Here is a 26633-nt window from a genome sequence, read left to right on the forward strand (position 1 = left end):
TTAGCTAAACACCAGGGGAAAGTATAACTACCTAAAATTGAATGTCTAGACTCTTAAATAAAATATATAAATACAATTTTTTTTAAAAAATGTTATGGAGTTAAAACTGTCACTCTGGATGAAAATAGCGATTATTTGGCATGAGGATCGATATTTAGTTGGAGGACAATGAATATAAAAATCGATTCTTTGAGAAATGTTATTTCATTTATTCTATCCCAAATACATGTTTTTTATACTTTTTTTAGGAATCCAAAAATCAAATCCCATGTTCTTATTTATATTTGTTTCAAGTGCTTTGGTAAAGGAGGGGCTAAAAAAAGGCAAGTTCGAAATGAAATACAAAAGTAATCGATTACTTAAGGTAATTATGCACTGAGGTAAACTATGACTTTAAGTAATTAAGTACTAATGAAAGTGATTACTTCAGGTGATGAAGTACTAATTATTACTTTTGGTACAAAATAATCAATTACTTCAGTTCTTAATTCATTTGGTATCAGATATTTTTAAATATTCTTTTAGAGCAAAACACTTGGAAAAATAAAAATAATTATTAGACGCAAATATATGTCTTTGGGATGAAATTAGTTAAAATTGAGCACTCTGGATCAAAATACCAAATTTTTAGCTTGAGAATCGTTAAAGATGGAGGTTCGAATTATTGATATTTTATCAAGAAAAATGATCATTAAAATGATCGCGTATGGATTCGCCCATCTTTAATAACCAGAAATAAAGGTGAAAATGAGTCATGTGACTTCTATGAGGTAACTTGTAATTTTCGTTTACAACACAAAAAAATATTTTAAGATACATACTTTTCATTTCAATTCATGACTGGATGGAAAATTTTACCATTAAGACCAAATACTATTGTCACTCAAAAGTAAAACTAAGGCAGTTAAATAAATTAAACAAATACACAACAATACAAAAAACAAGAAAAGTCCTTTCATTGGACATATGGGATTAACACGATACATAAAAGTATACAAATTAATAAAAAAAAAAAAAGCTTTCAAAGAGACACAAATTTGACTTGAAGTTACTTCCCGATTTTGTCCAAAAATATACTGCAGATCTATTTATATACTCACAAACATAAACAACAAAATGATATTCCTTTTTTCTTTTAATAATTCTAAAATACATCAACAACTTTGTATAATATTAGACAATATATACATATCCCCCCTGAAGTAGGCTTTTAATAACAAATTCAGATTCTTCTAAAATGGAAGAATAAATTAAAATCTGGAAACACTGCTTCCGGCATGGCCAGGGGACGTAAGAGCTGATAGATTGCCATACACACATGTACAAACACACACACACACACACACACACAAACACACATACTGATGTACACAGTTTATAGATTTTTCACAACAGAAAGTGTATCGTTTAACCCTCCTGCTCTGTTGTGGGTCAAACTGACCCATTTAAAAGGTAAAAGGTTATACTTATTGAATAAAAATGGCTTTTAGATATATTTTGGTAAATGTGTTTTTTGTTACTATGCAATTTTAATATTTTTGCAACATTTTTAATGAATAAGCAAATCCCGGGTCAAATTGACCCAGGGGATAGTATTGCTGTTTTAGGGTGGCTAACAAGAATTGTTGGTTAGCAGGATTACACGCAAAAACAGACTTCTGAAACTTTTGAGTAATTGCACATGACGCCGGGTCAAATTGACCCAGGATGTTATTTCTATTCCCAGAGAAATAAACGTAAATCACAGTTATAAATTGTTTAAGTTTGTGAGTGGGTCCTCACAAAACAACAATGTTTTTGCCAAATTTAACACCTTCGGGTCATATTGACCCAGAGATATTACTGCTGTTCCGAAGAAATTAACCCGAAACACTGGTTAAAATGAAACATTTCATTTGGATTACATACATTTTAGACACATTTTGGTGACTAAATACCCCTCGGGTCATTTTGACCCGGGGATATTATTGTTGTTCCTGGCAAACAAACATAACAGGAGGGTTAAAAGGCAGGCTGTGATATTGCCCACACATTCCATCCAAGGCCTCATTTTGTTCAACAGATGATCCAGCGCCATCGATGCACCACATCGTCCCAAATATTTCATCTTTTTCTCCGTTGACTTGGCGGTTGGATGACATCATCCCCGCACGTTCTCCAGAGGACTCATTCAGATTCTTTTTGTTGTATGGGAGTGCAACAAAAGCTCAGAGAAGCATCGTCCACGTGTGCTGGATGAGCGCAAGCGCGGCACTCAGGAGGAACAGTGAACACGAACACGGCGACGAGGCGGACGCCAAGTTGTAATAGTCGTAGTGGTCCAAGTCTCCGCTGGGAGGCTTGACGGTGATGTAACCGTTGATGATGCGAGGGGGCGGAGACTGACCCATGGCGCTGCGGAGGCAACAACATAGAGACAAATGGACAGTTATAGTTTAAATGGCAAACCCATAAAATAAGACATCAAGAGGAAGGCCATCTATAAAATTTTCCAGGTCCTTCATTCATCGATCATCAGGAGCCGTGGGCCGACTTCTGTTATAATCGGTCCGCCATTTTTTTTTCCAAGATGAAATTCGATGAATTGTACAACCCTAATTTGAAGGTACGATTAATCAGCATGGGCTTATTGATCACTTTGCTCATCCCTGAAACAGCCCCGTTAGAAAAACAATTTTTTCTCTCCGGTTTTGATGTTGAGCCCTTGAAGCTCGTTTGTTTGGACTGAGACAGGGCCAAGCATAACAAAAATCCCCCGGAGACGGAACCTCTGCATAGAAGCGGCCAGGAACAGCAACTGGACAACATTCTGATAATGGTAATCATATGATGATGAAGATAACATGTCAGAACAAGCGTCTGAGGAAGAAAAATGGAACCAAGAATGAATTTGAATAAAAGTACATAATATTCACCTCTTTGCTATTAATCATCCAGTTTGAGGCTTATGACCTTAAAAGTTTCCAAAAGGATTTTTTCAAGTGAAATGTGTGACTAATTACGAATTTATTTTGTATATAAATGAAGCAGGTGTTTACACAGAAAGCCTGTATTTTCATTTCGTAAGACTTGACATTTTTCTTGGCGAGCTTTGTGATGGCACCGGACATTGATGAGAACGGGCTACCTTTGCCATTCGGGCTTCTGGTCAGACATTTAAATATACAAAGATGTCAGCCTTGTACGCTTTGGCATATGTGGAAACAAACAGTCCATTTCTTTGACGCCCAAAAAGACAAGGTCTAAGAAAAAATGAAAAACGTGAAGTGACCAGATGAAAAGAAGAACCCGGAAATATCCTGGGTTTCCAGTTTTGGATGAGTCAGATGTCTGTGGTAGTTTTTTATCCCGACGAAGAGCCGTTTAACGCTTATAAAAACGACGGAAAAAGAATGTCGGACAAGCCTAGCGGCTTGGCATCCTTGTAAGTTAATAAAACTGTAATACGTGGATTTGTGTAGCAGCATTTTAATATAAAAACAAAACAAAAAAAAACTATATTGACAGATTTTTTTTTATATATAAAAAGGGGAGAATTATCCAGGTTTATCCTGGTTATGTGTAGACACGGCCTAAGGGGAGTATGAGCGCTTGTTTCTTCCCTACTTCAAAGACTGCTGACGAAGATGTGGGTATCATTTGGACTGATAATTACAGTTTGGGTCAACTTGAAAAAAAAATAGCAAAAACGGCACAGGGACGAATGGCAGACTAAAAAAAAAGGTAAATCTTCCCATTTGGTGGTGACGAAGAGATAAAAATACATAAAAATAACGACGGACAGACAGAAGGATGATTACATTTTGATGGAATGATGGACGGACAACAAATATATGTATAATGCTCACCACTAACAACATGTTTTAATTCAAATAATTCTCACATAAATGGCTGGGAAAATGGCTTAAATCTAATTTGATTTAACACAGAGCGGTAAACAAATGTAGCTCCGATTTCTTCCCTCCATCAAGGTGATATATTGCTGGATAGAATGTCGGCAAATTAACTTGGTGGCCACATGGCTAATGACTCACAAAATAGTAGTGGACCACACCTGTGAAGTGGTCTCATTTTCATCTGAAAGGTGAGCTCGTTTCCTTGTCCGGTTAGTCCCCGCCCGAAGCTACGGAGAGACCAAAACCGGATTCTTCCGAGGAATTCCCAGGCAGCTATTTTCACCTTTTAGTCACCTGTACCAGCTGGGAACTAGTCAGGACTCATTTGTCACTGCAGGGTATGTTGTGTGTTCGGCTCCAGTGAGTTTAGAGTGCATCAAGTCAATGGCGATATGATCCGGTGCCTGTTTGAGCCTCCAGCATCACGGCAGGAAGTGTCACTTTTGTTGTATGGGTTACCGGGGTGTGTATGTGTGTGTGGGGGGAGGTTTGGACCTTTCCCCCTGATTCTCCCATATCACTCACTTCATTGACTACCATGGTTACTTCCGCAGGGGGTGGATATGTCTCTCTGTCTGTCATACTCATATCTGTCTTATCTGGCGCACTCACCGGTTGGGAAGCTAGCTAGCTTGATAACAAGTTGTCAAGCTGGCTACCTACCTACCAAATCTATCTATCTATCTATCTATCTATCTATCTATCTATCTATCTATCTATCTATCTATCTATCTATCTATCTATCTATCTATCTATCTATCTATCTATCTATCTATCTGTCTGTCTGTCTGTCTGTCTGTCTGTCTGTCTGTCTATTCGTCCATCCATCATCCATCCATCATTCAATTATCCATCCATCTATGCAATCATTAGCTCTATCTATCTATCTATCTATCTATCTATCTATCTATCTATCTATCTATCTATCTATCTATCTATCTATCTATCTATCTATCTATCTATCTATCTATCTATCTATCTATCTATCTATCCTCTTGCTACTTAGCTAGCTAGGTAAAACAGCTATCTATCTATCTATCTATCTATCTATCTATCTATCTATCTATCTATCTATCTATCTATCTATCTATCTATCTATCTATCTATCTATCTATCTATCTATCTATCTATCTACCTGCCTACCTACCTACCCATCTACATACCTACCTACCTACAGTACCTACCTACCTACCTACCTACCTACCTATGCCGCACTAGATAACTACCCTGATAGCTAGTTATCAAGCGAGCTCCTACCAACCTTCTTACAGTACCTACTTACTTACCTATTTACCTACTTACCTACCTATTTACCTACTTACCTACCTATTTACCTACTTATCTACCTACCCACCTACCTACCTACCTACCTACCTACCTATCTATGCCACACTAGATAACTATCCTGGTAGCTAGTTATCAAGCTAGCTCCTACCCACCTACTTACAGTACCTACTTACTTAGCTACTTACCTACTTACCTACCTATTTACCTACTTAGTTACCTACTCACCTACCTACCTAACAACCTACCTACCTACCTACCTACCTACCTACCTATCTATCTATCTGGCCTGTGATAAAATTGAGTTTGACACCCATGCTTTAGGGTGACAGATATACAACTACGGGTCAATGTTTTTCTTGGATTTATCTCACCTCTCTTCTATGCGAACCCAGAGGTCATTGAAATGCCTGTGCCGCTGTTTCTTTTGCTTGTTCCTCCTTTTCTTCTTCAGCATCTTTTTCTCCGCTTTCTCCAGCAGTTCCAAGCCGTCTGACGGCAGAAACATGTGGGTCAACCGGCCGTCTTCCAGGGAACGCCCCTGATCCTTCTCTCTGTCTGGAAGTTCGTGGAGAAAAGGCTCCAGGAAAAAGGACTCGTCATCCTGGTCGTCTGAATCACTCGAATCCGACCTGGATGATGATCTCCTAGACAGAATAAGAAATTGTTGAATTGTTGCGATTAACTCATTCAATACCAAAGAAGTATTTTAGGTCTTTTTTTTTTTTTCATGAATAAAGACATTCAACCCCATGTACTTATATTTTTGCAACCGTTTGGCTAAATAAGGGTCTAAAGAGGGCTAGTACTTAATGAATGTAGTAATAGATAACATAAGTAATTAAATACTAAAGTACAATTACTTTGTAATCAATTACTTCAGTACTAAAGAACCTTTAGACTAAAGTGCTTAAGGAATCATTTATTTTTTTTACTAATATAGTAAAGCAGTGCTTTTCAATTACCGTATTTCTCAGACTATAAGCCACACGGGTATATAAGCTGCGGCATCAAAAATTCAGCAACAAATATTTTGTTATGAAGAAGCTTCACTTAACTATAAGGTGAAAATGGTATATGGAAGTTTTTTTTTTTTTTTTTCAAATTTACATGTCACAAACCTTTATACAAGAACTTATTAAATTTTGACGTGATTTTTATGATTTTAATAATCAATCTTTGAGAGACTTTTTGACCATAGCCATTGTTTCACATCATTTCAGTTCCATTTCATAATTTTTCCTTAAATTGAAACCTTGAACAGATGCCACATTTGCTTTACCTTTGTCTTCTGGTGGCTGGCAAAAAGAAAAGAAAAAAAAACTGCAGATAAGCCATAATGGACTGTAAGCCACAGGGCTCAAATCATGAGTAAAAAGTGTCGGCTTATAGTTAAAAAAATATAGAATATTTTGCTAAGCACCCCCAAGGAAGGAGAAAACCTTTTTTGTATTGTTTTTAACATTAACAAAAGAAAAAAAAATATATAAATCCATTTTTAACAACTAGTTCAAGCTTAGTCTAAAACTGAAAAATCAAAGTACCTGAATCAAACAAAAAAACTGAAAATCATCCTTTTATAGCAATGACACTTCACATGACAAAACCAAAGCCTTTTTCCTGGGGTCATCCACGCCCCGCCCCGGCATTACCTCACGCCCCCCCGGGGGGCCCGCCCCCACTATTTGAGAAGCGCCCTACGATCTTTTGTGCGATAGCTGCCTTCATGCTATGCTATTCCACAGTGCATGACGTGCCTCACATCAGAGTTGGATGCCACGCTAAGTCGAGCCTTTCTACAACACTTCATAGGTGGTCAGTGTAATCATTGTGGTGGTCCGGTTTATGAGGTAGAAACGGCAGGGACTATAAATAGTCATTTTTCATCACACCCTTCGAACCTTCTCATAAACACTTAGCCACTTTCCTTATGAGATGGTTTGGCTTCTTTTGTTTTGAATATGGCTGTCATGTGCATGTGGGCCTTGTAGAAGAAAAATGACGGAATTTTGCACGCTAGAATTTGGTGTCCAAACTACGGCCCGGGGGCCGTTTGCGGTCCGCCAAACACGTTTTTGAGGCCTGCAGCATATACTGAAAATACATTATAACATGGCCCGCAATGCTATTTTAAAAAGTTTTACAAAGATTTGATGGTGCACAGAAGTGTGAAAAATATCTTTACTCGCCTCAGCACCTCGAACCGAGTTCCTGGACGGAGCGGTTTTTCTTTATTATATAACTACTGTATTTTTCATATAAGAAATGTTCGCAACAATAAAAACGTAAATGTTTTTTTTTTGTTTTTTATGTCGTGCATAGGGTGCACCAGACTATAAACCGCAGGTCGTAACATCATATACATCATATTTTTTTTTTTTCTGCCTGTATAAATTAGGACATTTATTCAGCTACTAGTAACACAAACAAATAATAAAAAATAATGCTCTTATAACTTTATAAATTTGCCATGTAGTGCATTCTCTGACCTGAATTTTATTTACTTATTTTTTTTTAATAGAAATAATCAAAAAAATGTTCACCTGTTGAAATGCATAGAAAGGAAACAAGTCCTATTTTATTAATAATAATTGTTTCAAAATAATCAGCCAATTAATCGGTAATCGGTTTTTGGCTGCCAAAAATCAGCACCGGCCTAACAAAAAAAAAAACAAAAAAAAAAAACATATTTGTTGAGCCCTGATGTTTGTTTCCAATTTCCATGTGCCATATTAAAAATATATAAAAGGTTTTTTAATTTTTGCGGCTTGTAGGTAGGAAAACAAATTTTGGAAAATCATATTTATTACAGCCACTCCATATACAATTAAATCCTCCAGACACATAATAATGTATAATAATGTTATTAACATAATGGTGGTGTACAATTTGATTTTTTCATTTTCCCTTTCCGGCTGTTTGCGCAAACACAAAACGTATTTGTAGATGAGTGATTCATTGAACATAAAAAAAAAAAGCATGAGAGAAGGAGTCATGTTTTGGGCCATATGGAGGAAGTGCGTACTGGAAGAATTGAGAATGGATGGGTGGAGAAGTGCCCTGCGGCCGTTATGTGATTCTTTGCAGAATTACACCACATCTGTTTCAGGTCTGGAGATGAGCGCATAGCAGCTAGGAAAGGCGTTCATAGTCGGAGAAAATGTTGGAAGAAATATTGCTGGTAGGAACCACAAACTTGTTGAAGTGATAAAACATGATGTTTTACAGAAATAGGTTTTTTTTATCTGTTGCGTCTGTCTACTTGTCTTTTGCTTGATATGTGGACAAGGGTCATAATATATATATATATATATATATATATATATATATATATATATATATATATATATATATATATATATATATATATATATATATATAAATATTTTTTTTTATTTTTTTTACTGTACTTAGTTTATATTTTTCTATTTTAAATATATCAAGTATTTTATTGTAATTGTTTAATTTTTTTGTATTAAATGTTAAAGATACTTTGTCGGATGTTAATGGTTAGTTTTCAATTTTAGAAAATGCTTCATTTAATATTCATTATAATTATTGGCCGTTTTTATGATTGTTTTTATTCATGGTTTTTTTTCAGTGTTTGCTGAATGTTTAAAAAATGATGTTAAGAACCTGAAACTTTGATTGCTGCATCATGACGGTTTACAGAAATTTACCTGTACTTCTATATCTGTGTCTTTGTGTGTGTGTGTGTGTGTGTGTGCGTATTTGTTGTTCCCTGGTTATGTGGACTTGCATGGATTTTTTGTAATTTTTTTTTTTTTTTTTAGTTTAGGTACTCCATACCTTGCTATGGGCTGCCCGGCAGGCGTGTGCTCTACTTCATACCCTTGGCGACGGAGCACATCTATTACTGTGTTGTTACCCAGGAAGTGACCTGCAATCAAAAACTTGTTTTTACTTCTGTTGATGAGTAAATGAAACTTATCTTCAAGAGACGAAACATGCTTGCATTATTAGCACCAAAATATTAATAGAAAATGGATGGATATTTTCAATTTATCACCCAACAGAATATTGCAGAGTTCATCCTTAGGCCCTGAGGTTATGGCCTTGTGAAAAACCTTGTACACATTTATTTTCATTTCACATTTATTTTCATTTCACATTTACGTTTATTTTCTTCCCAAAAACGTCACTACTTTTGAGGTGTCATAAAAAGAAAAAATCTGACTGTTTTTTTGACTTTCATCTTCTTAAAATATTCCGTGGCATCAGACCTATCAATAAATATCTAGATTAAATAAAAAAAAAAAATGGATAGCCCCTTTATGCACAATAATAGCATAATTATGCTAATAGCAAAACTAACAATCTTGTGCATATCCATATAAAAACAAAATAGTTGTGGATCATTTCATATGACATAGTTAAAGCATTGAATATGTCAATAAATCAGAGTAACAACATTTTGTTTATGCATGCCCAGTTTTTGACAATGTTTGGACAAAAAAATTTGGGAAGTGTCACAACAAAGACACTTCTGAATATTTGTTTACTTACATTTTTTACACATACACACACGCATATATATGGATGGATATTTTCTACACAACACCATCAGAGTTAAATAGCAGTTAAAACTCCAAAACAATAGCAAGCAAAACAAATAAAAAAAAAAACCTGCAGAAAAGCTGGATAATCAGCTGGCAGGGCTCAAATCATGAGAAAAAAGTTGCAGCTTACAGTCCAAAAAATATGGTACGTTTCCATCCTTTTCACTCGGAAATGGAATTTCTAGGCCATCCTTGTCATCCCACCCCCTCCCTTTCTCCCCATCCACACCATCTCTTCCTTATCGCGAAATGGGCCCGCCCCTGTCATTCACTGACCCTCTCCGCTAGGTGAAGTGGGACCATTGAGTCTTCAGGTTGCCGTGTCAAGAGGTCTCCATTCTTAGCCCGCCTGTGACAAAAGGGAGCCGGGAGCCATTGTTTGGACCTGCTCAGCCGTGGCACCATAGAGCCGTGCGAACAATGAGACCCGCCATTTTAATCCGGCCCGCAGCTATTGCCAAAGAGCCGCCATGATACTATCTCCCGTCGCCAAAATATAAAGTGATGAATATTTCATCCTATTTATTTGCACTCGCTTGTTCTTACTTGATTATTATTTCCACGGCATTCGGTGGTTTATTGGCACGGTTTCACAGTGTTTTCCTTGAGCGGTATTAATGGGGTAGCCGGTAGCCCGTCCGACATTCTTTGCGAGTTGGAAAGCGGAGCGAGACGGCGCGATGAAGCTCTCCAGCCAGCCGGCGTTTAGAAACATCTCAATGTGATTTATGTGCGTTTACGTCAGGGGATTAAGGTGGCACAAATGGAGCTGTTCAAGCACAATGTCGGGCTTCAGAAGGGTGGGCGGATTTCCAAACTTCAAAGGGGTGCACGCGCACACACACACACACACACACACACACACACACACACACACACACACACACACACACACACACACACACACACACACAAATGCAAGTAGATGCAAATTCTTACATCTGAACTTTCAATTCTGACAAATTTCAGCAGGTGTGAATGGCGTAGATGTTAATGTAACTGTGCTCCAGCCTGAAAAGTTTAGTAGTATAAATTTACACTTTTTCACGATTAATAGATTGTGCAAACATGGCATTTTTGTGTTTTTACACTCCGTCAGTGGTGGCATGAAGGATGTTTAATGTTTTCAACTCATACTTAAAAAAACGACTCATAAAAAAAAAAACGTGAAAATACGTCCCTGGCATTGAATGGGTTGGCAAGAATGAAATAATCAATCTTGCAACAGTGTCCAAATGGGAGGGCTGTCATGGTCTTGGTCAGGGTGTTTTAAAATAAAAAAATCAAACACAAGAAGAAACATAAAGCTTATATTCGTTTCAGTAAAATGTGTTAATTTATCCTTTGTGCCGTATTTTGCCCAATCCTTTGATCTTTACGTCAAAGACATTTCATGTCCAGGGGAAAGAATTGAAAGAAGACAGCGAGAAGCTGAAATTTCACCCAGATGGTCACAACTCTTAGTTATCACACTAGCAGGAGTGTGCCATCCCTTGGCTAAAATATTTACCCAAAATGGTCAAAATACTGCATTCATTCTTTCTTCTTCTATCTTCTATTGTGTAAATTGGAATAAACTATTATGCACTGATATTTTCTTCAGATTCAGTCAATTCACAATCGACATTGAGCTAATGTCAAGTTTATCCACATTTTGGTGATGGGATGAACTGATTTGAATCAGTAATAGATCTGACGGTAGCGTTTGCGCTCAGCCCGCCAATACAATGGCGGGTTAAAAATATGAAGACATATGGTAAGTCTTATAGACTATTCATTTTCCTTCCACATCTATATTTACATTACAACTTGTAAGCGGGCCTCAGACGGCACTTCTCATAACATGACGACATGTTGGATAAACAAACGCCACAGGCGGCATTGAGGCAATTCTGACCCGTTTGGCTTTTTCAAGCCGTGTTAAATACACATGTTCCCATAGTCAGCTGTTTCCAGCAGCCCATTATCACCAGAACTGAATGGAACCTTCTATTCCAGGGGTGTTCAAACTTTTTCCTCCGAAGGGCCACAAATGAAAAAAATCAAAGAAGGCAAGGGCCAGTTTTAACAGCGACATACTCGGATTGTTAGAATATCGCATCAACAGAACAGTAACACGCCTGGTTGCGTTGCGTGAGCCCTGGAGGTGAGAGAAATCAATACTTCGATAGCGTTTTCTTCTGTCTCCCGTTGTTTAGGTGGAGATTGCCCTCTGGTGGCTAGGAAAAAAAAGATTCTAACCGAGCTGGACTATCAGCTGCAGGGTTCAAAGCCAGGCCTTTTATGATCTGACATTTATGGTAACATCAAAAACACCAACATCCGTCAACAAAGTGTTTATTACAGTGTTTTTAAAGCTGAAAAGTTATTCTATGAGGCATATTGTTCACAATATTACAATTTTGTGGCGGCCAGAGAATCTGGACCGAATCCCTTTTCCATATTTAGAATTAAAATACTTTTAGTGTCATATGCACGGCAATACTACACAATAAAATTCTTATTCTGTTCACTTCGACCGGAGTAGACTGCACTTCACAATTGAGCCGACAATAAAGTAGGCAATAAACCAAAACAAAACAAAAAACAGTATGAGCAATATGGGCAGTAATGATGAACCACTGAAAAACGAGTAGACTTACATTCTGAGCATATTGTGGAATGTGCAAAATATCATGCAAAATATTATGCATTTAGCAGCTTTCCTGCACTGCGCAGGATTTGTAAGGTGCACGTGTGCATGCCTTAAAGTGATTGGTGGTGAGGCAGATTAGCGCGTGAGGGATTTATTCAGAATCCAAATAAAAGAAATCTGTCTAAACCTTAATGATTTTTTTAACCATTTCTTGGTATTCATCCGATATGTTCATAATTTTGGAACTTGAAACAAATGGAGGAAACCGGTTTTTATTGTAAAAAAAAATAACGAAGCATTATTCACCACTGCTTCTGGTTCTTCCAGTGCAGCAATCCCCGCCAACGGTAAAATGGAATATATTGCGTGACATGTGGGCAACGTTGCCCGCATGAACTTAGTCCATCATGTTAAGTGGTCTCAGCCACAATTAAATTACTGTGAGTGGTGGTAAAATATTATTTCAAGTACTGTAAGACTCTCATAACTTGTGGTGCCGATCCTTAAGAGTCTCTTAATGTTAATCTAATATTCGTCCTTACGGAAAATATTCCGCACCGCTATATGGGAAGAAAATGAATATTGGATTTAGTTTAGCGTAGGGTAATGAATCAGAGTTTTTTTTCAGTCATGGATATGTGATATGTACTCAAACATACTGCCAGCCATTTACTGTAACATTTACTGTATGTGGCGTATACTGTACAACAGTATACAGTGTTTCCTTGTTTATCGTGGAGACTACGTTTAAAAATAAAAAAAGTAGAATCAACAAAATAGAGGTTGATATTTTTTTCATTTACTGTATTTTACTGTACATATTTTTGTTTCATTGACAGTATGTTTTTATTGTAAATACTTTTTTCTAATTTATTATAAATGTTTTTAATATTTTAATTTAATACATAAAAAATACATCATTTAATAATTTCTTATATATGTTTTTAATCATTTATTATGTGTGTTTTTGTTTATTCTATATTCATTTTCAAAGTTACAGGATTTTATCATGAGTGAATTGTTTTTAATCAGAAATGTGTTTTTTTATTTTGCTGTATATTTTCTTCCATTTACAGATTTTTTTCATTTATTCTTACTTTTTTTCATCCATATTATGTTTTAAAAGAATAACATTTCTCTTGCAGTTCATTTTCTCAAAGAAGCATTAGCATTTTCTCACATTTATTCAAACTTCAAACTGTGATGGACAAACGAAGCTTCATGAAGCACTTGTGATACTTTTCTGATGGTACTCTTGGTTCACATAAGCAGGAAAAATGAAATATAGTGGACCCCCAGGTTACAGCGTTCCTGGCTTACGTTTTTTCGTCATGACCTGTGGGGTTGGCTGTGTTTTGGTTGTTTTGCCTCCCTCTTCAGGCATTTTTTAGGTAATTCCTCTAATTTCTCTAATTCTTTTTTTGATTGCTCAATCAATAGTTGCATCTCTAAGAAATGAAACCATCTAATCCTAAAAATCTGCACATGCTAAAACTCTGAAGGTCTTGCGATTCCGTTCCAGTAATCATAATATGTCACTTTAAATCCGTCCTTTCTGGACAAATATTTTGTTTCAGACTGTCATCGGGAATACAAATTCAAATCCGACGTCTTTTATGTTAAACTAATAAAAGAAAATTGTACCCTCTTAAAACTACATATGACTTAGTCATCCACTTAGGGCCGCAATGGAAGAACATCGGAACAACACAGTAGGTTGACGTAAAGCCGTAGTGAAGTCCAGTGCAAGGGTGAAGCCGCAGATGGAGCCAAAGCAAACGGCCTTGTGTTGTTTTAGCGCAAACTGCAGCTCGGCGGTTAATGGGCGACTCGCCTTGTTTGGCAAAGTGATGTCAGAATTTCCCAGTGAATCTGGTGACAGCTTGGGGAATTCAATCTCAATCTTTTTGTCGGACAAGTATCTCTGATCCAGCGCAAAGCATTTTTTTTGGGGTGAAAAACAAAATGGAGGATTAAAAGAGGATGCTATGCCATCTGTCTGCTTCATTTATTTTTTATTTTTATTCCTGGCTTGTTAGCTGCAAAATTATGTCACTAATGACAATGCATATTCGTATAAATTTCGCCAAAATGGTGTGCTGTCACATTTATTTATTTTGCCATTTTCAGGAGTAAAATGTTATTATTTTGACTAACTTTTTCAAGCCATTCAAATCTCATTTAGCCTAAGACTTGAAAATAATTGAAAAAAGAAATGTATGAATTTAAGTTCTAGGGACTGAATATCTAGACTCTAGACTATTAAATATGTAAAATTACGTCCCTGGGTTTGAACGACATCATTTAAATTTTAATTGATTCATTTTTTACGTACAAATAATACTTTCAAAAACACTTGCCATGTTACCGAAAATGACTTCGTTAACATGGCTCAGTTAATGAGCAATCAGGTTTCAGTTTATGTGTCACATGACTAACAGTTGAGCCATGTCATTCGACAAGCAGAAAAACATGTTTTTTAAAGATACTAATCGAGTGTGAAATTTGATTTCGTAATAAAATTACAGGCAATATATGAAAGTTTTACTGATAAAAATGTCAAAATATAGAGATTGTCCCACCAACAAATTATGAGAAATGACTGTTATTGTTACATTAAAACTCATTTTAAATCAGTAGTCATTATTTTTGTCTGAGATTTTTCCACCGGATTAAAAGAAAACAAAGAAAAACATACTTTTAGATCTATTTTTGCTGGGTTAATTTCTTCCATTAAAACCCATTCACTCTGAGCTTATTTAAGACCCTCGTCAAACCCAAAACAGAACAATTTAAAACTATATAAAAACAGATATCTTGTGTTGAAAAAAACATATAAAAACGTTTTTGGGAGTGAATGAGTTTAAACATTTTAGACCTAGTACATTTATCTTTGCTTCCTGAATATTTTACCGCACGGAGACCGATCACTTCCATCGAAATTCCAAACAGAAGTTTTGATGAAGAGATACCAGAGTGAAAGAGAGAGCTGAAAACTGTAAACAGAAAACGCGCAGCTGAATCATGATGCGTAGCATGCCAAAGCCACGGGAGCACTCTTCTTCAAGACCACCAAGAAATAAAGCGAACATCTCAAATGGCTCTCTTGTTTTTCCATTTCTGTCAAACAGGACGACAAAAATCACTGATATCCATCACCGCTACAGATGAGGACAGACTATTAAAGGAGACACCCAAGTTGAACAGACGAAAAAAACAAAAGGAGACAAAAAAAAAAACATTGTTGGAGGTATTGAAGCCAACAAATTTATAAGGCTCGCAATTCGTAGTGGTTTGGAAAATCTGTTATTTATTTTAAATATTTTTTTTCTAACAATTTTGACAATAATAGCACTAGTGTTACGGTATCACTAGTGCTTGCAGGGTTGAGTGTGCAAATAAGTAGCATTCACAGCTTTTTAATATGGATCTCTTTGTTTTTAAAATCGCAATTACTGTATTTCCTCAAATATAGGACACACATGTATATAGGATGCACCCTTAAGTTGAAGGTTAAAATCCAGTAGTTTCTATGTTACCATGTATAGGATGCACCAATATTTTGGCGAAATTTTAGCAAGATAGAATAAATTATATTTTTATAATTTCATCAAATTTTCTTGTAAGGTATATATTTGTTGCGGGGAAAATGTTGTATAGGATGCACCCTTAAGTTGAAGGTCAAAATCCAGTATTTTCTATGTTACCATGTATAGGACGCACCAACATTTTGGCAAAACTTTAGCAAGATAGAATAAATCACATTTTTTGTAATTTCATCAAATTTTTTTGTAAGGTATATATTTGTTGCGGGTAAAATGTTTTTTTCTGAGCGTGAGGGGGACAGCCCAGAGTCTTACATAGCAAGAGGAGTATTTTAGGCCCAACGAGCATTGGGGAGAATTTCATGGAGTTCCGTTGAAATGAGTGTAAAATCTACCCCCTTGAAATTCTGTTTTATTGGCTATGGGCTCCACTCTAAGCCACCATGTGGGGGCCGTTTGCCCGTTAGCCCAAACCTTAAGACAGCCTCATGGTCTATAACACAGGTGTCAAACTCAAGGCCCGGGGGCCAGAACCGGACCGCCACATCATTTTATGTGGCCCGCCAAATGCTGATTTGAATTCAAGTTTCTTGCTAAACTTGCAGATTGCCTTCAAAAATAACCATTTTCTGTTCCCGATCCCGAACAGTTTTTATCGGCCTCTGTATTCAAAACTAGGTAAAGATGCAAACCAGCGAAAACGGCGTTTATTAGACACGTGTTTTTCTATTTTTAAGTCCTACATTTTCTGGATTTTAGAGAAATTAAAGGGGTACGTTAAAATTGAAGCTTTTTTAGACTATTTTTAGATTGATTCCGGCCCTCTAACAGACACTATAAGTACAATGTGGCCCGCGATAAAAAAATCAGTTTGACGCCCTTGGTCTATAATCTGTTCCGCTACAAGAATCACTTTGGTCTTGAAAACTACTGTCATATTTCTCTGCGTGAACAAGGATGAACTCGCACGCTGGTTCAGTCTGCTCGCTTCTTATATCGAAAATCATCGTCCCATCACTGTAATCACCATGAATAAAAAGAATTCCAACAGAAATCTGCATCTGTATGTCATAACTTGGCTTATGCGTCTGACGGATGCAATCTTCCTCAAATCGGAAAAAAAAAGTTTCTCTCTAAAGACATCATTTTGGCCTTCATTTTGGGGAAAAAGAAGTGTGTCCAATATTGTAGTGCTTGTTTAGTTTCAAAAAGCTTAAGTAGTAAATTGGCACAATCTCCAAAAGCTTTATGGAAGGATAAAATAGACTGATCATTAACCGCGTGTAAATTTTTAGCCGTTTACGAAAATTCTCTTTAACGGCCGCGCGGTGTGAGAAAGGCAGCAATGTCTGCTAGCGCTTTTTTCAGATCGGTCCGAATGACTGGCTTCGAATTTATGATGAGAATAAACCAGCACACAAGAGGTCTGTGGTGTGAGGTTGTTTTCTAAATTAACTCTCGCTCTGAATGTGTGGCGGCGCGCGGCGTTCGGGAACCCTGTAAGGAATTACTTCTGTCAGGTCGGCTATCGTCCAGTCGCGCTCGCCGTTCCAGCACGAGCCTCACTTCTGCCAACGACTTGAGGCGCTCCAACACACCGACTCATTCAATGCAGCCTCGTCAAAAAACGATCAAAGATGGACGTTTCTGTACGAGCGAGCGCTTTTGACTAAATCAAGCAACGTGCTAGCCAGCCTCTAAATGCCGCCGGAAGTCTCGTTTTTCGTGTAATTGCTCTCCGGGGAATTTTCGGCAGCGGCTAAAATAGATTTTATAAGCGCGTAAGGTATTACTTTGGTACTCGTAATAAATGCTCTTTAGTTCAAGCTACCTAAAATTCTAAGCTTTAACAAAAGAAGCACGACTAGCGATGCTTTGCTAACGTTAGCGGTGTAAACGAGCCAACGTTAGCAATGGAGCTTTACTACTATAACTAGAATGACTAAATTAAAATCCGGGAGTATTTACCGCAGATTTAATCGCTAGCAATCTGGTGATCGGTAACTGCGTTATAACTTTAGCAAACGCTAAAACGCTATTTCGGCTGACAGAGCTAAATTTCGTCAATGCAGTTAAAGAATTGTTGTGACATGCTTCCGGGAAAAACTAAATAATAGCGTAGCAAGTCGTTTGTGTTATTTACGACGGTCAGATTTATTTTGAAGCATTTGGTGGCCTTCTTACCACATTTGGCAGCGTGTTTTACTTTTCCTGTGTATTCCATCGCATTTGTCGATCAATAGGGAAAATAAATACCGTAATTCGCCATATATAAGACACACCCGTATATAGGACGCACCATTCTGGTATTTTCTTTGTTACCGTTTATAGGACAACAGTTTGGAGAAAATGTAAAAACTATAGCGAAACAGAATAAATCTCATTTTTGCAAATTCTTCATTTTTTTTGTGGGTATCCGTGAGTTATACATTTGTCGCGAGTTAAGTGTGTTTCAGATTTCCCACATTGTGAGCAATCAACGAACGTCTCGCCAATGTAAGAGTGACTCAAAGTCATTATTCTCCCGACGTAGCCCGAGTTCCTTTTGCCATGAATACTCGAAGTGGTGCACCATCCATGTTCCACAAAATTCATGATTGTGTGTGTGTGTGTGCCAAAAGACCACAACTAATAAGGAAGCCGAATGGAATACTTTTCCGCGTTTTCCCTCTAACCAGTGCACTCTTTATTGAATCAAATGGAGAAATCATAACTTTTATATGGTCCTCTCTGTTTTAGTAATATTTCTGTGTGTGAACAAGGATGGACTCAGACGTTGGTTCAGTCTGCTTGGTTCTTTTATATAAAATAATGCCGTAACAAACTCAAGCTATCAAGAGCTGTTGTTTGCTACCCTCTAGTTTGTACCATTAAGGTAATTATTGTAAGTAAGAATAAAGGCAATATAAAAATGCACTTTTGTGCATCAAAACGTATTTAATGTGGCTGATGGATTCATCTTCTTTGAATGGTGTCAAAAAAAATCAACTTTTTAAGTTTATAGGACCCATACTTTTGGCTTTTATTTTTGGAAAAATAACTAAGTTTGTCATATATTTGGAGAATTATGGTCAATAATAATAATAATGCGTTGTACAAGATCCCGTCCCAACCTTGACATTTATACATTACGATGACTTCAAATTTGCACAAGCTGGACTTTACACAAACGTTTTAATCATTCCTAAACCAGTCTGGATTACAGTTTCTCATCCATCATTTCTTCAATAAGGAAAGAAAAGAGAAAGCGGAGAAGAGCGGAAGCCACAAATCAAACGTGTCACGCAATGAAAGGGAACTACTCCTTCAAAGTCATTCCTGCATGCAATCTTCAATAAACGCACGGCTGCTTGCCAACTGAATATATCATTTCCTTTCCCTCTTCCCTTTTCATAGGAGAACCAGGTAAGCGTAATAAGCGAGTGCAGCCGTTGGCCGAGCGCGTAAAGTGCTCGCTCCAGGTGCAAAAGGAAGTACCGCTTGGGTTTGAATGGGGTCAAAGGTGAGGAGTTCAATTCTTTCAATAAATTATCCCGAGCTGTTGTGACAAGTTTCTATGAGCAGGAAAGAAGTGTGCGCTGTATAAAATATGTCTTTTAAGTCCGCTGGCCTTCGACCCCTCGAGTGAAAGAAAATGTACACGTTTTTAGGCGTCGTTCACTCCCCGGCGGATTTATTCTTCAGAGGGGCTGACAGGTTTATTCTTCTGTTTAACGAGAGTGAGCGACGCTCCACAGGAGATGTTACAGATGCTGCTGACATCTTCAGCTGCAGCGATGATTTTCATCTTTTTTTTTTTAACCCAATCAATACCAAAGACGGATTTTTACGTTTTTACACCCAGACATTCAATCCCATTTTTTTTTTTTTCAATTATTTTTAAATGTGAGACTAAAGGGGTGACTAAAAACAGGCCTGGACTAAAAGAATTAAACAAAGTGACTTAATACGAACAGTAATCGATTAATTTTGACAGCTGTAGTTAATAGCTAACATTTCTTGACGTCTTAATGTCTCTAAGGCCCGGCTGGTATTGTACAGTATGTCTCGTTTATTAGGCTGTATGTTCTCAAAATTTGAAGCCCAATATTTATCAATAACAAACAGAACGGGGCCACATTGTCTTCCGCAGGAAATCAAGCCCAAGTGATTGAAGTTGAAAAAACAAAATCAAAGTTAAGAATAAAAACAAATGAAGCACAAATGTGGTTTTGAGACTTCGGGCCCCAGCCGGTCGGCGTCCCAGCCAAGTGTGTGGTAGGTCGGGTCTGGATTTTAATGGTACTCCATGACATGTGTGTACTCATGTCAAACGTCTGCCCCAAACAGTTGTAAACTAGCTGTTTATGAGGGGGAGTTGCTGCGGGGAAAAAAAAAAAAAAAAAAAATCTCAATTTTTTTTTCACACCATCTGGCGAAGGAAAAAAAATGTGGGGGACGATGGTGGCCCCAACAGTCTTGTGGGGCTCTGTGTACAATCACACTTGTGCGATTTTTGCCGCAGGTTATTGCAATGTTTCATCGAAGGATTCAGGAAACGTTATAAAGAAATTTTCATCTCACGATAATCCTCGATGAGTATATCAGTATATTACGAGAGTAGTCAAAATAAACTCATTCAATGCCCAAGATGTACTTTAAAGTGTTCGAACACTTGAAAATTTTGAAAAAAAACAAGTATGCTGGGATTTAGTATCTGGACTCAAAAGACCGCATGAAATAAATTCTTTGGGATTGAATAAGTTAATCGGCAATAATCGAATCCCAAATTAATCAACAACTTTTATAATCGAGTTTAGAGCCATCGTTTACCTCAAAATTAGTATCTGGACTCAAAAGACCCCATGAAATAAATCTTTGGGATTGAATGAGTTAATCGACAATTAATCGATAATCAACAACAACTTCTATAATCGAGTTTAGGGCCATTGTTTACCTCAAAATTAGTATCTGGACTCAAAAGACGCCATGAAATAAATTTGGGGATTGAATGAGTTAATCGACAATTAATCGATGCCCAAATTAATCAACAACAACTTCTATAATCGAGTTTAGGGCCATTGTTTACCTCAAAATTAGTATCTGGACTCAAAATACCCCATGAAATAATTTTTGGGATTGAATGAGTTAATCGACAATTAATCAATGCCCAAATTAATCAACAACAACTTCTATAATCGAGTTTAGGGCCATTGTTTACCTCAAAATTAGCATCTGGACTGAAAAGACCCCATGAAAAAAATTTGGGGGATTGAATGAGTTAATCGACAATTAATCGATGCCCAAATTAATCAACAACAACTTCTATAATCGAGTTTAGGGCCATTGTTTACCTCAAAATTAGTATCTGGACTCAAAATACCCCATGAAATAATTTTTGGGATTGAATGAGTTAATCGACAATTAATCAATGCCCAAATTAATCAACAACAACTTCTATAATCGAGTTTAGGGCCATTGTTTACCTCAAAATTAGCATCTGGACTGAAAAGACCCCATGAAAAAAATTTGGGGGATTGAATGAGTTAATCGACAATTAATCGATGCCCAAATTAATCAACAACAACTTCTATAATCGAGTTTAGGGCCATTGTTTACCTCAAAATTAGTATCTGGACTCGAAAGACCCCATGAAATAAATTTTTGGGATTGAATGAGTTAATCGACAATAATCGATGCCCAAATTAATCAACAACAACTTTTATAGAGCCATCGTTTACCTGAAAATTGTCCAAATGTTCTGATTTCAGCCTTTTAGCCGTAATTATTCATCAAAGACGTTTCATCAAAGACTGACTGTCTTTTGTGTTTAATCAAAGTAAGACACTTGCAAACATCTGCTTTGACTTTGAGAAACGATGACCGAACCAGTAACTGAATCGCTTTTGAAACGTTTCGTGGGTTCAACAATAATCCCTCTCTTGTGGCATTGCATAATTGTTTACTTGGTTTTTCCCACCAAACAATACAAAATAAACAGCAATTCTCTATTAAACAGTAATTGGGGAAAACGAATAGTTTTGCAATACACTTCAATTTAAAAAAAAGGTGATATTCGATTATTCGATTAATCTATGAAATAACCGATAGAATAATCTATTCAAAAATATTCAACGACGACAGCGGAGACATGGTATCACCCATCCTTGTTAATAATCAAATTAAATAGGGAATAGCAACCTGCTAAGCATCTTGGGGCTGATCTGTAAACACATCACGTTATTAATGTCAGCAATATGGCAGACATTATGAAGGGAACACGGGTTCAGGTTGTATACACAGATTGGGTTACTGTACCTATAGAGTGTGAGAAATAACCGCTTCCATATGCCGGTCGGAACACATGGCACCTTTTCAACGTGGTCATTTAGCGTGAGCGATGACTACGGACAAACACGGACAAAAGACGGCTTCTCGGAGGTATTTACTCACGGCGCGGCGAAGGATCGCATAGCTTGACAAAACATTAATACAAGTAAAGGACAAGGTTTATTTTTAGTCTCAAAAGAAATGAAAACCTTTCGTTTGGTAGAACTTCAAAGCGAAGCGCTTTAATGGAACCCGACCAACGTCGAAGGGACAGATTTTTCGGTCAAAAATACTTCTTCCAGCTATTGGGGTTGTGTTGCTTTACAAAAATAAACGGCTGACTGAGAGCGCTGTCGTATTTCCAAAACATAGATTTCAAAATAACTCAAGGCACTGATGCTGCTTTGTTGGAACGATGAACTGGAATGCCCACATTTTAGGGGTAATGGTTCGATCCAAATTTTGTTGCGTTTTCGCTGGTACCCATATAGAATAACTGACCTTTTGTTTCACTTTCACTGGGGAATCCATCACGTGGGCGGAGCCAAATGAGGCTGACTGCTTTTCAGGAATAATATCTTTAAATGCATAAATTCTTCTTGGTAAAACTTTTTTTTTTTCATTTGAATGCATTATTTCAGTTGAAAAATATGTGCTTTTACTTTGCTTATGATTCTAATTTCTGAAAAATATTACCAACAGTAAATCTGCCGAGACCTCAGTTTTACTGTTTTTTGTTGTCCTTGTTTGTTTGTTTTTTACGACATGGCGACCACAGAACTGGAAACTCAACTTATTGTGAAACAAGCAAGTGGTCAACATCTAATAAAAAAAAAGAACAGAATGCACCTTTCAAAGTGGATTGTGCCTTTATGTAAGTTGACACGTTTATAATACTATTGCTAAGTACTGTCAACTTAGTTTATCCAGTTTTGACGGAATGTTCAATTGAACTCTAACCTAAAACAGCAGTCGTCTTATGATTATCAAAAGATGCCAATAAGTAGAGATTTTTGTTGGAAACGTGAAGAATCAATTTTAGAATAACTTCCGCTGTCTTTTCTGCCTTTTTCATTTAATCGTCGCGCTCAGTATCCTGATGCCGTTGCAAATCAATTATTTCCTCGCCACTTTGCGCTTCACTTTTTGCTGCTTCAATGCATCAAATTTTTTTCTAAAGACCCTCTTTACAGCAGCGTCTACCTGATGTACTGCAAAAAATACTCCCACGCTCAGTCCTAACATAGAGTCTGAAGGAGTCTAACAGCCTGTTAATACTCGATCCTGTTGAGCCGCAAATGAAGGCACTTTTGCTGATAACTAGACCACTGCTCGTCCTACATCGGTATATTCGTGGCATTATATAAAGGCAACAAATCTTCCTGGCGCTTGTGGCTGTGAGTGAGTGAGCTGTGCGGAGGGGTACATACGTATGTGGATGGGAATGACTTCACAAGACTGACTGACCCTTTAAGACAAATTGCATTATGGGAAATGGGCAGGTGTGTGTGTGTGTGTGTGTGGGGGGGGGGGGGGGGGGGATGCTCAAGGCTTCGGGGAGAGTTAGCGGCACTCACCATGCTCTGATGCACTGTGTACTGTCTGTCGTAAAAGAAAATAAAGTTTGTGCTCAAAAAAAGACACCTGCCTGTTCGGCTTTTGTACTACGATTAGAAGATCACGATGCATTGGAAAAAAATGTCAGGTAGGTTTTAAAAAACACATTTCATACGCTTTATTTTAGTACGTACAATGTCCGCCGGTGAGGGCTAATCCCACTTTGCACGATTCACTCAACGAGGTGGTTTTCCGGTCCCCATTTAACGCAAAACACGAGGGAATACTGCATACCGTATTTTCCGTATCATACATCACACCCTAATATTAGGCAGAGTCTGAATTACGTGTTCCGTACATTTGGTGAACAGGATTAAACGGTGCATGCTCAAATACGGTCGGCAATAAAAGGTAACGTACGTAACTCGTGTTTTCTGGTTTATCGCAGCCAGTTTACGTACTACACTATGTAGTAGCATTTTTACGTATTTTGGGACTCACACCAGATTGTAGAGCGAACCATTTTGGAGAAAATTCAAGGCTTTTTACGAACGCCTTTTGACATGAAAAATATGGTAATAACCACATATTCCCACAAAGTTGTTATAACACACATTTTGTGTTGTAGTATAAAATCAGATGTAAAAATTTCTCACGAGGTGTTGAGGTGGCCAAAGGAAGCTTCGTAGTGTAAAATGCCCCCAACAAAAAAAACAGAACTGGAGGGTTGAGCGATTGTAAGCAATCTCAGCAATTGAATTTTTTTTTTTTCAGTCATCTGAGATAACATCTCGGCGGCAGAAACGGTCCACTTGCCCTCCACTGCTACATCACTCATCGCGCAGCGTTGTGATTTTGTCGCAACTCAAGCGTGAAGATGAAGTTTTTAGATTGTGGTTCTCCAAGGAGCATTTTGCTGCCAAATACATTTCATTTGTCACTGGAACGGTTGTTTCGGGGCTTTTTTCGACCCTTTCCATCACTCCTGACAAACACAAATACAAGCTGACAGAACCCAAACACTTGTGCGCTCTGGAATTTGGCGATCTGCTTATTTGAGCCAAAACCCAATCAAGATTTAAATCGTGCAATCTGATGTTGAGTTTTTTTTTTACAGCACTTTGCAAGTCAATGTGACGATTATACGAGAATAGAAACCAAATAACGGAATATTTTTCTAGATTCTGAGGACGAATTATTCAGACAGGGTGTTACTTGAGGTCGAATGATTCATTCGTTTATATTTGGTAAAGTTCTGTGCCACACGGAATATTCTAAGTCAGGGACTTTCCCAAAATGAAGAAATCAATGCCAAGAAACGTGACATCATGTGACTGTATTTTGTGCTTTCGTTATATTCAGTTTTACTCTATTTTCATGATCATCCTGATTTGCTTGTAAGGTTACCATTTGGGGTAACATTTATTTAGATTATTTCATTTAATTAGTTACTTTCAAAAGAAAAGTTAACATTTGTTCGATAATAACTTTGGTAACTATTTTTCTTCTACAATAAATATCTTTAAATACGCATTTTTTCCACTTGTGAATTAATGAGAGTACATACTCGAAGCTCAGGAAATTATTATTTTTAAAGGTATTCGTTGTCCATAAAAATATACTTCAAGTATATATAGTACTATAGGCAAAATATTAACATTTTAATGCTGATTAGGGTTAGGGGTTACGTTTAACACATCCAATCCCAAAGATATATATATATATATATATATATATATATATATATATATATATATATATATATATATATATATATATATATATATATATATATATATATATATATATATTTTTTTTTTTTTTTTTTTTTTTTTTTTTAAAGACCAGATTAAGTCTGTTTTCAGTCTGTTTTCTCTTTTTTCAATGGCAGAGGAATTCATTCATTCAATGCCAAGGACGTATTTTCACGTTTTTTTCAAGAGTCCAGACATTCATTCTCACATATTTAAGTATCACTTTAATACTTAAGTATCGGGAAATTAATGTCCTAATGTACCTATAAGCATCGATTTAATAATTAAGTAGAAGTAAGGAGAAGTAAGTACCAAAGTAGTCAATTACTTTTGCTATTTAGGTATTAAAATAATTGAGTACTTTAGGTACTAAAAGTACTAAAGCTTTAGGTACTAAAAGTACTAAAGCGATTCAGATGCAAAGTACCGTATTTTCCACACTATAAGGCGCACCTAAAAGCCTTATAAAAGCTGATGGTGCGGCTTATAATCAGTTATTATTTGAGTTATTATTGTTATTACTTTGAGTATTGCTATATTGTGATTGAAAAAGTTTGAAAATATGCCATTAATTGAGGGTGTGCCTTATAATCCAGTGCGCTTTATATATGGAAAAAGTTTTAAAATACGTCATTAATTAAGGGTGCGCCTTATAATACTGTGCACGTTATAGTGCGGACAATACGATAATCAATTACTCTAAATAATTATAAATTGAGATAATTGGTTATTTTATGTAAAAACTACTAAAGACATTGATTACATTAATACTAAAGTATCTAAAATAATTGATTCTTGTCTTAAAGGAATTGATTATTTTAGTGCCTAATTAACAAAGTAATGGACTACTTTAATACTTACTGTAATCAAGTTAGTATCAGCCATTTTTACATATTTTTGGCAACTACTTAAAAACAATTTAAAAGCTATGAATAAGTACCATATTTTCCACACTATGAGGCGCACCTAAAAGCCTTAATTTTTTTTAAAAGCTGATGGTGCGCCTTATAATCAGGTGCGCCTTATATATGGATCAGTATTGAGATTCGTAGATGGGGAATGAAGTGATAAAG

General features: G+C 36.8%; 1 protein-coding gene across 1 annotated transcript in view; it reads right to left on the reverse strand.

Moving 5' to 3' along the window:
* Positions 1–757: 757 nt before the first annotated feature.
* Positions 758–26633, reverse strand: part of trabd2a (TraB domain containing 2A) — a 61516-nt gene continuing 35640 nt past the window's right edge. Inside the window, exons 5-7 of the mRNA XM_088434881.1 lie at positions 8991–9081; positions 5555–5827; positions 758–2394 (exon numbers count right to left, since the gene is read on the reverse strand). Coding sequence (XP_088291007.1) covers positions 2208–2394; positions 5555–5827; positions 8991–9081 — 551 coding nt within the window. The 3' untranslated portion in view covers positions 758–2207. The remainder of the gene's footprint in view (positions 2395–5554; positions 5828–8990; positions 9082–26633) is intronic.

Source organism: Hippichthys cyanospilos, chromosome 15 (assembly GCF_059441005.1).
Source record: "Hippichthys cyanospilos isolate Australia breed blue-spotted pipefish chromosome 15, RoL_Hcya_1.0, whole genome shotgun sequence".
Classification (NCBI taxonomy): Eukaryota; Metazoa; Chordata; class Actinopteri; order Syngnathiformes; family Syngnathidae; genus Hippichthys; species Hippichthys cyanospilos.